The sequence below is a fragment of the Schistocerca americana genome, chromosome 3 (assembly GCF_021461395.2).
Source record: "Schistocerca americana isolate TAMUIC-IGC-003095 chromosome 3, iqSchAmer2.1, whole genome shotgun sequence".
Classification (NCBI taxonomy): domain Eukaryota; kingdom Metazoa; phylum Arthropoda; class Insecta; order Orthoptera; family Acrididae; genus Schistocerca; species Schistocerca americana.
In genome coordinates this window covers 775,058,963-775,072,294 of record NC_060121.1, presented here as the reverse complement: position 1 = coordinate 775,072,294, position 13,332 = coordinate 775,058,963, and the positions used below count along the sequence as shown (strand labels likewise).

The 13,332-nt window shown below is 41.3% G+C and overlaps 1 protein-coding gene and 1 long non-coding RNA gene across 3 annotated transcripts in view; one reads left to right on the top strand and one right to left on the bottom strand.

The window, feature by feature from the left end:
- Positions 1–4,824, bottom strand: part of LOC124605595 — a 56,031-nt gene extending 51,207 nt beyond the window's left edge. Inside the window, exon 1 of one of the 2 annotated variants that reach the window (XR_006978657.1) lies at positions 4,634–4,824. This is a non-coding gene — a long non-coding RNA (uncharacterized LOC124605595). Of the gene's footprint in view, positions 1–4,519; positions 4,579–4,633 lie in introns of those variants that run through there. The other variant, XR_006978658.1, reaches the window with a different exon arrangement.
- A 106-nt stretch (positions 4,825–4,930) lies between these two features.
- Positions 4,931–13,332, top strand: part of LOC124605085 (MOB kinase activator-like 2) — a 380,913-nt gene continuing 372,511 nt past the window's right edge. Inside the window, exon 1 of the mRNA XM_047136535.1 lies at positions 4,931–5,069. Coding sequence (XP_046992491.1) covers positions 5,065–5,069 — 5 coding nt within the window. The 5' untranslated portion in view covers positions 4,931–5,064. The remainder of the gene's footprint in view (positions 5,070–13,332) is intronic.

Here is a 13,332-nt window from a genome sequence, read left to right as displayed (position 1 = left end):
TTTCTGGCTGAGAAGTGGGGACTGATGTCCCAGATTGTTGGGGAGGCAGTGCTCCCGAGGTAGGTGGTACGGGAGCAACAGGTAGGGAAGTGCCCCCCACCATCAAGGGGGCATGTGTAGTCTTGAGACTCTGAGAGCTGACGGGAATTGACTGAACGGATGGGGCTAGAACTGTTATCGTAGTGGCGGCATAAGATGATGTCGGAGGTACAGGATGTAGGTGGTCAAATTTCCTCTTAGCCTCAGTGTAGGTCAGTCTGTCCAGGGTCTTGTATTCCACGATTTTCCATTCCTTCTGGAGAACCCTGCAGTCTGGTGAGCAAGGGGAATGGTGCTATCCGCAGTTGTCACAGAGAGGAGACAGGGCACATGAAGTATTGGGATGTGTTGGACGCCCACAGTTGCGACGCATGACCCCGGAAGCACAACAGGAAGACATATGTCTGAACTTGCAGCACTTAAAGCACCGCATCAGGGAAGGAATATATGGCTTGACATCACACTGGTTTACCATCACCTTGACCTTCTCAGGCAACGTGTCACCCTCGAAGGCCAAGATGAAGACACCGGTGGCAACCTGGTTATACCTCGGACCGCGATGGACGCGCCAGATGAAATGAACACCACGCCACTCTAAATTGGTGCACAGCTCATCATCAGACTGCAAAAGAAGGTTCCTGTGGAATATAATACACTGGACCATATTTAAGCTCTTATGGGGCTTAATGATAACAGAAACATCCCCAAACTTGCCACAAGCGAGTAATGCCCGTGACTGGTCAGAGGATGCTGTTTTTATCAAGACTAACCCTGATCGCATTTTGAAAAATCCCTCCACCTCCCCAAACTTGGCCTCTAAATGCTCCTCAAAAAACTGAGGCTTCGTTGACATGAAGGATGCCCCATCAGCTCTCGTACATACAAGGTACCAGGGGGAGTAAGATCTGCTGCCATCCTTAGCCTGGCATTCCTCCCGTGGTATGGCCAGGGAAGAGAACAATTTGGGGTCATACTTCTTCGCATTGTAGTTGGACCTCGGCCACTTAGAGGCTGCTGGCGTTGGGCCACCAGCAAGAGATGACATAGTACACTTCATTGTGTCTTCCGTCCTGATGCCACGCACTCTAACCAGGGGCCATCTCCACAGAAGCCACCCGGCCGCAGCAAAGGTCACCTGGCAGGATGGCCATTGCCCGGATTCCAGAGGCCCCAGGGTGACAGGCATCTACTCCTTGGCACACATGGGCAGTTAATGGTGCAGGCATCAGCAGAGCGACCCCTGTGTAGTCAAGGGGCTACAACCAACAGGGTACATGGTGGCCACACCACAATGGACTGGCTACCGTGCTCAATATCAGGTGCAAAAACAAGAAAACAAGTTCATTATCATCATCAGTGAAGAAAACAATACTGCACAGTGGATGGAGGAAAATGCACCCAGGAGGGTGACCTCGCCCAACAGCTGGAGAATGAGCGGAGGTGCAGATCATGTCGACGAAGGATGCAAAAGGCCTCAGTGCATACAGACACGATGCACCATGTAAAGCGCCCTTTCCAAATGGCTCGGTCTTTGGGAAAAATTAGAAGAATGGAGGTCAAACCCAAAAGGAGACCATCACACGAAGGCCAAAACGTGTGAAATTCCCTTTAGTCACCTCTTACGACAGGTAGGAATACCTCGGGCCTATTCTAACCCATGGACCCACAGGGGGGGGCATCGCTGTTCATTTGAATCTGATGACACAACATGGGCAGTGACCAGAGAGGGGCAGCGTACTCCCAGAACAGCATGTGAAACACAACACATACACACACTCTCTCTCTCTCTCCCTCCCTCTCTCTCTCTCTCTCTCTCTCTCTCTCTCTCTCTCTCACACACACACACACACACACACACACACAGTGGCCACCGCCATCCTTACACAGAGCTTCAGGAGGGGCATGCCTTCCATACTATGGGTGGCAACTCAGTAACTAGAAGTCGCTGGACTGGCCACAGGCTGATGCAGTGAACTATACAGAGAAATAAATGAAGTAATATTTAATTCTGTTCTATTGCACCTACCAACATCACGCAGATTCCTCAGCGGTTTCCGAACCAGGATCTCTTGGTGAGATACATTTTTCAAGGTCTTGGGTTTACACTATGCACGGGAGAGTGGTCAGAATGGCTCCCTGAAGGAGTCCATTGTTGACTATTCGAGATTTGATGACATTTCCATTGCACTTAAAACAAATTTTTCTTTCTGAGAGCAAAGACTTAAATCTACACATTAGTCTCAGACGTGAACTGATTGAAGCAAGTTTTCATTCCAATACTGTGATATTCACATTGTCATAGGCTCCAGCTATGTCACAGAAGGCCAAAAACAGGAAAAAAATTTCATGAAGGTCCACTGAATATTAATAGTCAAATCCCCTATGTTCACAAGAGCACTCTTTCCCTTCTGAAATTCAAACTGGGTCTGAAGCAGAATATTATTCCTCTCCGTCCACCATTCTAATCTATTTTTAACCATTCTTTCAAGTGTTTAGATCTTACAGTTAGATCTAACAATGAGAAGTCCAGGATGGATTAACAATAATATTACAAAAAGGACAGATTGCTACTCACTATGCAAAAGGGATGATGGGTCACAGACAGGCAGAAAGATAAGAATGCTGTACACAAAGCTTTAGGCCACTGGGCCCAGTGGCCAGAGACAGTAGTCATGTGCATGTGTGTGTGATCTACTTCAGGAGAAAACCTATCGACCAAAGGCTTAAATGTAGCCTGTCTACGACTCAATGGCTCCTCTATACATTGTGTAGCAATCTATCTTTTTCATAATATTAAAATTAGATCTCCGAGACATGTAGGTCAACTGTGATAGGAGACCCCTTGGCAAGTCAGCCATCCTAATCATATCACAATTAAATTATTGTCATGTTCAAGTAGATATAATCACTACAATGTGGAGGATGGGGGTTCTATTCCATATACTGCCAGGGATTTTTCCATGGTGGGAGGACTGGGACAGAGTGCACTCAGCCTTGTGTGAAACCTGAGGAGGAACTTGGATGAGAAGTAACAGCTCCAAGATCTGGGAAACTCATAATATGAGGAAGAGCAGATTGCTGACCATATACCCTCCATACTTCCATCCAAATGCCACCACTGGCAGAGAATGACAAAACAGCTGGTTGGCAGTGAATGGCCCACCAGGGACATAACGCAGAACTAGATGTAGATAATTGAAATGAAACTTTCTCAACTCTGAAGGTTTCAAGAATTGTCCACATTTATGGAGATTGTTGCAATTAATACACTGATGGATTCAATTTAGGGAGCTAAACCGCAAAATCATCAGTGCCCATTTCTTAATAAGTGTGCTAAAAATTGACTGATTAGCAGTACCTATAAAACCAATCATTAAAATGCAACATTCACATTCACTGGTACCTCATTACCGTTATCTGAAACATATGATGATATATTAGTTTTGCAGTTATCAAATCCTGGTGATAAACAAACCTTTAATAATAGTTTTACATCCACACCACTTATGCCAGAAGTAGGGTTACCAGTACACCCTCCGGTAGGCCAGAGGCTACCCACTTCTCAGCATATGTTCGCACTACAACAAAGGAATATATGGAAAAACTACGTATGGGGTTAAACTTAAGACACAATAGGTTATTGCAAAATAAGCATTTTGGCAACAGTTTTTAAAATGGTCTATTAATTGCATTTGTTCTGAGTACTCCACATACACTAATGTGTTTATTGATGGTGGAATGCATGGATACAATCTTCAGTTTTTTGTAATTTTTCACGCCATGCAGATGGAATTCGGCTCCAACGTCATTTTTCGGTGTAGTGTGCTGAATGTGGGTGATGGAGAACGAAATTAATTAGGTGAAATCAAAGGCTGATGGGAAGTCCGTTTTTTCTACTCATGTACTTTGTAAATACGTTAATCCAAACTTTTGATACTGTATATCCAGGAGAAAGGCGTGGTACATACTCTGCTATGTACTGGGACACTAGAGGACCGAGAGGAGCAAGAGAGCTGACAAAGTATTCAATCAAGGTAACAATTTTGTGTCAACACAGAAGGTAATTATGATGGAGAGACAAAGCCAGACAGTGACAAACAACAAGCTGTGGTAAGTGACAGCGATAGTCCAACCATGGCATACCTCCTTCCTGTCTCCATGTGATGAAGTAGTCTTCACTCACCTTCGTACAGATTTTCGTCCTTTGACACACACACACACACACACAGACACACACTCTGACATGAAGCTCCACTAGAATCCAATGTATTACATTTCAACAGCCTTTGTTTCTGTTTTGATATGCTTTTTTAAGGCGTTTCATGAATGAACTGTGTCAAAAAGGGTTTCAAACAAATGGAAAAATTTAAAGCAGACACAGTAAGAAAAGACTTCTCATCCGTTTCGGGCTGAATGAATAAGTTAGTGGGACAACTGTATCAGAACCTCGGTTAATTTGAATAACACTGATATTCGATACCTGTGATATTGTTATATCTCCACTGACAGCAGCAATATACAAATCGGTGTTACCACAGTAAAAATGTTACTTCGTGAATGTTAGTTGTATATGATTCTACGACATTCCAATTACCTTCAGTCGCATTAGAAATATATTTTAAGTATTTATCTGATACATGCTTCATCTAAGAATCTCTCCCACAGGGCAGAAGACAGCAACCGGTGTTATGAAGTCAGTCGGAACTTCTTTCTATACAGTATGCTAACAATAACTAATTAAGAGATGCATGCGCTTCGCTTCCTAGCGCAGCTTTTTACTTCCACCTATTGTGTACACGTAGTGCCAAATTTCACCGAGAGATCGCTCTGAGCTATTTGTTTTTTTAAGGGAGAATTGTGGGAACATTATTCCTTGGTCAGACGCCATGTTTATTTTTTGTGTGCTGTGGACGGGACGTGTGAAGCAAAATCATTAGTGATTTGGTTTTGTTGGAAAGTGACATTTGAAAAGTCTTCAAACTGGATAGGCTACCCGAATATCTCCGCGATACCGTGGACTGGTTTATGGGGTGAGTGTTCACAAAAACATAGAAAATCGCTATATTTTCGAAGTACCTGAAGTCCTCTCCTGTGTAGGGGATGTAAACTGAAATGTCAAGACTCCTGACAGCACTGTTATCACGTTGACAGCACTAAGTATTGTTATGACATTTGAATTAGAGCCTTCGTTCGTTCAATACATTGCTTATATCGATTGTAGTACTGAAGTAGTCGGTACAAAAATAACTTTTCTGCGACAGATCCACAGCAGATTATTTTTCCCCAAGAGGAACACCATCAACAATATCACATGAAAGCTTGACATCATAATTGGATAGGTAATAATGATCTGGCACATCAAAACAAAACTCTCGTACCAAACTTTAATACTTTTGCGAACAAATGCGATTGAATTATAGTATTTGGTATCGTGAAAATTTTGCAAGGGAAACGTAAAATGAATAAAACTTTAGGAAATTGTATGACATGTAACTATTAAACGAAGGTCTCAATTTCATAGCGTTTTTTAATATGTTGTACATCAGAACTGTTGCCGTTACCGTCTCGGTTTGAGCGCTTACTCAGTGGACTTAACAGTTTCAGGTTTTCATCCATTGTTTGAAAAGAATGCCAACTTGTCGAATTACGTCTCATGTTTCATTGCCAGAAAAATTTATGCACCAAATCGTAGCATTACACTTCTTGAATTTCTACGTCTAAAACTCTTGCACGAAATCGTGCTTCGTTTCTAAACATTTGTGTGAGTTTGTGGATGAGGTAACTGCCAAGTCTTGTTGTTTGTGAAACGGCCCTTGGACTTTTGTACCAAGTAAAATTCTTCATCAATAATGGGGAAGGTACTGCATTTTTTCGTTTTCGTGTATCTATGAAGAAGGATATTTGGTTGCCTGGCCGCCTTGCTAACTTGTGTTTTGCTTGTCTTATAACGCTTTTAATGACGATGTTTTACATTCTTCGAAGGTTTTTGTTTATTCTGTGTCTCACTTCGGTATATTTGCATGAGAAATGAAAAAATAACACGAAGAAACCCATGATCCTAATGTAGCAGCAAATATATTTCACGGCCGTGATTATGTTGGTGACAGCGTAACTGATGTAAAACGTTGGGTGTAATTCATTCCTCAGTGTGGCCTTGTCACATACTTCTAAAGAACTTTCCGTTGTTATTGCAAATTGGTAATATTAAACCGTACTGTATCCAAGTCGTATAATGGTGTTTTGAAACCAATATTTGTAGGAAACTGATAAAGTATTCAAGAGAGTGTTGTTGATCTAAATTAACATCAGTAAGATGTTTTTCGATTCGTAACTCAAGTTATCCACTCACTCCTTTGAGGTTACTGATTTTTTTTTTTTTTTATGCTGTTCAACAAAGGATTTAGGAATTCAAATCTGTGCCAAAAATTAAAAATCTATTTTGCATTTTTTGTAACAAGAAGAAGGTACGTTCTGAATGCCATTGCTGTTTTGCTCTGAGGAACTTGGTATCAAGTAATTGTCTGCAAAGTGGACTTGTTGCAGATACACAAGCGTGTGTTCCTCAAATAGCAACATTGTCATAATATTGGTAACTATGACGACAATAAAATGAGTAGTATCCAAAAACTTTAGCAGAAATTAATGCATGATGGAAGGGAAAAAACTCCTTTTCCTTTGTTGAACATTTGTGATAGGATAAAAATATGTGAAAGGCAATTTGCTGCATTTCAGAGTTCGTGTTTTTGCCACTGTAGTTGAGTACACGGAGTATTTATTGTGGACTGTCTCATAGCTTTGACCTACCACTGTCTCCATTCTCTTTCACTTACTAAAAGATCTTACACAAATTATGTCAGACTAAGTTGCAAATGAGGGAAAGAGATGTGGTTGTGAGTGTCTTGTAAATATAGCCTAGATGGTTTTCATAAATTAAATTAGATTCACAGGCAGAGCTACGTGTGAGTTAACATGCAAGAGGTCTAACAATAAAACCTTCAGTGAACATACTTTTCAAGTTATCCACGAAAACTTTTGTGTGGGTATAGGCTACTGAGCAGTCTGTAAGCTTATAAGAATATATCCATGTTTTGCATGGTTCTTGAACACCAGACTTTTTATGCACAAGATTTGTTATTATGATAAGGCAGACATTGCCATCAAGCCATGTATACCTAAATTTCATCATGTAATGGTCGGTACCTGTTCATAAGGCCTGATTTAGTTTGTGAAATATCTTCAGTGTAAGTACTATCAGGAATAACACACTACTGCAGCCTTTCATTTTTCGTGAAGAGCAATGTATTTTGTGTGAGAAACATTTAGTTCAGTTAGGAAATAGCAGCTTTTGCCTATTTTGTGCCAATCTCGTCGACTTCCAAACTAAGGAGATGTTAAATGTTTGATAAATATTTCAGCAGAGCTGATCTATTTTTCTGGCAATATAAACCTGTCTGTTAAAATTGTTGGTATACATTTGTACATTTAGACATACCAGCATCCCCGAATTTCTCCTCTTTTACACTTTATTTGCTATTACGGGTTATTACAATACTTTTTGTAATCTGTGGAATGGATTCAAATAAGGTTTTACAGTGTTGAAGCAATATAGTTGATTGTAAAACATGTTGCTCAGAAAGTAAGTCTGAGCAGCAATTTATTGTGCAGGGTCACCTCCCTTGCAGGATTATTACAAATCTACCACTATTTAATGGATGCCCTAATATTATGCAGTTGGTCACCCACCAAAGCTAGCTGTGAAATGTACAGATGTGACATGTCATTCTATTTTCTCTGCTGAAACGGATTATTTGTTGTTTGCAATGTTCTAGTTCTGTACGCGGGAAGAAAAGGCTGCTGAATGAGTCAGTAGAACAATTGACTGTATAATAAATATGGTTTGCCCTGCATTGGTACATAAGCAGTGACTGAAACACACATGCTGCTATGTCACAGAATAAATTCACCTGGTATAGAGGAGGGGGTCTTCATCTTCGAATGTGTATTTACGTAACATATTTTATTCATATTGGTTAAAAGTGGAGCAGGAAATGGTTCTACAATAGTATACAACTTATATGTTAATAAAATGTTTCATTAAAGAATATTTCTGTGTAAATTACAGGCAGAAGTTGTCATTTTTATTGTGTTTACTGTAGCAAGTTTTTGAAAGTTTGAGGCTAACTCTGTTGGATTGGGCCATCAACTAATTGAGTCTAATTATTACCATTCTAATTAGTCCAGTTTTCACTGTTGTTGGCAACAGAACATATATAGCTACTTATTAGTTATTTTCCATATGGGGAAATGACTTCTGTGCATCAAAAACTTGAGTCCATATGAACTTTGTTTGTAGAGCTGTATTGCTGTTCATTTCATATTAATTTTTCATTCCACCGACAGTCCTGTATGGCTGCACTGTCAGGTGGTATATTATATGATATACATTTTGGTGCAGTTTCCTACTTAACTCAGTAGAAATAAAACTTCCTGGCAGATTAAAACTGTGTGCCGGACCGAGGCTCGAATTCGGGACTTTTGCCTTTCAGGGGCAAGTGCTCTACCATCTGAGCTACCCAAGCACGACTAGTTCTGCAAGGTTCACAGGAGAGCTTCTGTAAAATTTGTAAGGTAGGAGACGAGGTACTGGCAGAAGTAAAAGCTGTGAGGACAGGGCGTGAGTTGTGCTTGGGTAGCTCAGATGGTAGAGCACTTGCCTGCGAAAGGCAAAGGTCCCGAGTTCGAGTCTCGGTCCGGCACACAGTTTTAATCTGCCAGGAAGTTTCATATCAGCACACACTCTGCTGCAGAGTGAAAATCTCATTCTGGAAACATGACTAGAAATAATTCACCAACACAGTAGGCCTACTCAGAATAAGAATGAGATTGTGTTTTTGCCAAAACATTTGGTAGAACAGATAATACATTTCTCACAACAAAGAAAACATTATATTGATGCAATTTTTCTACATTCCTTGCAAAGACAAATGTCAGATGTGTTCCAGTATACATTTCTTGATTAAAATATTGTTATATCATCCTATATTTTTTCTGTATGTTTTGACTCTGTAGTTTCATGGTTGATTTGCTCAGTGTGTCTTCTTTCCTCCCCCATGCTGTGAGAGCTGGTCAAATGGTTTAAGACACTGGGCTATTATTCGGAAGGATTGTAGTTCAAATCCTGGTCTTGCACCCCATTTTGCTAGGTTTCCCCAAATTGGTTAAGGCAAATACCAAGATAGTTCTGTGTCTACAGTCTGCAAACCACTGTGACTTGTATGGCATATGGTACTTTTCATTGTACTAGCCTACACATTAAAGCTTCTTATTCCATTTATGTAGGAGCACAGGGAGAATGATGGGCCTGTGTGTGCACTGTTACTCAACTCTTGTCTTCGTGATCCCTACAGGAGCCGTACTTAGGAGGATGTAGTGTATCCCTAGATTCTTCACGTTAAGCTGAATCTGAAAAGTTCAGACGTTCATTGGATATTTCTGTCGAAAGGAGCACTGCTGATTTCCTTTCCCACCCAGCACCCAACCTGAGCTTGTTCTATATCTCAGATGACTTAATATTTCTCCCTTTTCTTCTTTTTTCTCAATACCGTGTCATTTTATTGCACAATCTGGTTCTCGATATTTCCTTGATCTAAGTTTTGATACTGGTGTCATTCCAATGATGATTTTGGACCTATCTTGCATTTTTGTGTGTGGATTTTGTTCCCCTTTTGCAACTGCTTTCCAGTCTTCCTGATTTTGTTTAGCTTGTTGTTCCTGGTTAAGCATGTTGTGTTGCATATCTTTGTGGTTAAGATGTTGTTTATCCAAATTCTTTTTGTGCTCCAGGTGTAAATGCAAATCAGCTTTTTTTCCAGGCATTGGGTTTTAAATCCTCTCCCTTATGTCGGCTGTGTGTATTTCATGTTACTTACTGTTTCTGATTGCCAACATTGCGTGTCATAGTTTGGTATTATTTAATAGGTTTGTCTTTCCATAGGTTGTGTTTACAACATATCATAAGTTCTGTAGTCAGTTCTAGTCTTCTTCATATATAGATCACCCATTATGTTTCTCCTGGTACCGGAAGCTCTGTGTATTCAGTACCACTTCAGCTTCAATCTTCCAGATGGTTTGTGCATCAGATACCTTACTTTTATTGTATGCTATATTGAGGACAATTAACACTGAAATTACAGCTAGACTTCCAGTGCAATTTATTTGCATTCATTCTTGTATAATAATGACATATCTTCAGCAAATGCTAGATAGTTCACTGAATGTTGTGCTTCTTCTTTTAATCAATTTGAAAACCTTTTAAAAATCACAGTTTTTTTTCTTCATTGCTTGAACACTTAATCCAGAACCAGTTTGAACAGAAATGGTGACGACCTATTTTTTGGCAAACTCCTGTCCTTATTTCAGCACTGAGCTGTGGTACTTGACCCTAGCAGCTGTATCTTCCACTGTATTAGTTCATGTGTGCAGTGATTAATCCTCAGTTTGGGAAAACATTCAGTAACGTATTCCTGTTGACAAAATGATATCTTTGTTAAAAAATCAATTACTATGGTTTTACCTTTCCTATGGCTGTGTTGTTATCCTTATGAGCCCAAAGATCCATTTTGTAAAGATGACCTTGTTTGGAAATCTATCTGATAGTCTCCACTGCTTGACTTAAACTGATATTCCTTCGTGAGAAAAACATCCAGATTATCTTGTGTCCAATGTTCAGTAGGAGATGCCTCTGTAGTTACACAGTACCCTTTAATCGTCTTTCTAGTAAATTGAATAATGAAGGATTCTTTCCAATCTTTTGATTTCTTTTTGCTCACATACATGTCCATTATTATTTTGAATGTACTCTCTTCTCTTGCCAGATAACCCTGTTTGATTTCTTGTCCATCAGTGCCATCATCATCATCATCAGCAGCATTTTTGTTTCTGATAGCTGTAATTGCTTTTACCGTTGGTAGTTTGGTGTATGTATAGCTTTTCTTATGCTCCCTCTTGTGTTGCTGTCTTAAACCCTTTGTGGGTGTTGCTGTGTTTGGAGTTTGGAAGGTATTTGACTTATGTAGCCATTTCCTCAAATACATGTCTCTCTCTCTCTCTCTCTCTCTCTCTCTCTCCCTCTCCCCCCCCCCCCTCTCTCCCTCCCCCTCCCCCCTCCCTCCCTCCCTCCTCCCCTTCCACTATCAGGCCATTTCACAAAAGCCATCTCACTTCATAGTGTCTTCTCCTCTCGAAGTGGGGGGGGGGGGGGGGTGCAAGTCACAACTTCTTTGCGAGTATCCATGTGGGGCGAGCATTGGACCCCAAGATATTGTAGTACTTCTTCCTTCCCTCTGCTGCAATTTTATTCCCTGACCTTATTTTTTTCTCTAACTTATTCTCTAGGACAAGCCTGGTAGGTTATTGATTCTGGCTTTTCCCACTTTGTTCACTTTATTTAACATCAGTGACTTTAGTTCTCTGGTGTTTACTCACCATATATGGGTTTGACTTCCACCTTAAAATTGCAGATTTTGTGCCCATACAAGAAAGGTCGCCAAATACTCAACATGGCAGCCAGTCTATGCCGAAGGTCATCAGGTACCCGTACATTGGTAGATCCCTAACCGCACAGGAATTGCACTATTGATGCATGAGCTGTCACATATCTTCTCATGCCGAGGAGTAGGTGCCTGTCCATTAAGAAGTACTACGGCTTTGGGTGGTGGTTATCATACGAGGTGGCCTTTTACCTGCTGAATGACACCTGTGGGGAAAGTCCTTGTTTGGAATGGGCATCACGATGATTGAGTTTTTTTGCATCACGAAATGAACTGACAGTGTTGTCAGCCAGTGGCTGTGAGGGCCCAGGAGTCTTTTTGGTGCCAGTCATATTGATATTAGGATTTTTCCTCCTTGGAAGGGGGGGGGAAAAAAACCAACAAAGTGACTTGCGAGACAGTTATTCCCTATAATTTCTGGTTTGCTTCCAAACAGGTCGAGGCTCATTTCTCTCCACTAAACCAGTGCTCCTTGTGGAGAATATTGAAAGCATATTTAGTGAACACCCTTAGCAAATTACAAAGTGGTTTCTTCTTAATTGAGACATCTAATCGTACCCATTCCCAAGAATTACTGTCTTGTAAACAGCTTGATGATGTATCTATTACCACAATACCCACCAGGAGGTTCAACACGGTACATGAATTAATATTTCATTAGGATCTAATGCTGCAGAGAGACAAAGAAGTGTGCAAACGCTTGGAAGGCAAAAGAACCTAATTCACACATCATATCCTTCGTGGTCCGCCAGACAACAAGGTAGACTTTAGTGCATTCATCCCTGTTTTTGAAGATGGCTTCGTCAGATGTGGAGTTTGACTTGCAGTGGGAGCTTTCTGAATGTGCCCAGTGAACAGCCTATGCATGGAAGCTGGGGTTCCTCCATTGCAGATCAGGCAACAACACTGCTTGCGAATTATACTGTGCACATTCGCAGCTCACCTCAGCATACAAATTATCCTCTCATTTTTCCTAACACAGTGATCAGTTTTCTGCAACAGGGGCCCAGATCAGGGATTGCAACTGCCGTCCGTATTCCGTCCCTTCTCACTGGACTTGAATCTTTCTACCATCTTTCCTCTGGGTCCACTCACGTACACATCCATGGTCCATGCCTCCACCACAGCTTCATCTGGACCTGTTGCAAGGGCCAAAAACTCGGTTCCTCCTGAGACCCTCAGCTGCCAATTTTTGTCCACTTTCAGCAAGGTCTGGGCTCAGAAATAATCTACACTGATGGCTCAAAGGTAACGGTCATGTTGGCTTCACTTATACTCGTTCTGGATGTACTGAACAGCGCCCCTTGCTGGATGGCTGCTGTGTTTTCACTGCAGAGATGGTAGCCATCTCTTGCGCTCATGAGCGTTTCCGCTCCTGCACAGGTGAGTCCTTCCTCTTCTGTAGGGCCTCCTTAAGCAGCCTACAAGCTCTCGACCAGTTCTTCCATCACCATCATTTGGTCATGACTGTCTGGGAGTCTGTTTATGCCCTTGAAAACCGTGGACATTTGGTGGCCTTTATCTGGCCACTGGGACACACCTGAATGCCGGGAAATGATCTTGCTGACAGGCTGGCCAAAGAGGCTACCAGTAAACCAACTCTGGAGATCGGCACACCAAAGACTGAACTCCGATCAGTCTTACACCGTAAAGTTTTCAGGATCTGGAATACCGAATGGCACACCCTAAGTACGCCATATATATTATGTGCTATAGAGGAGCCAGTGAATGTGTGGAGGTCATT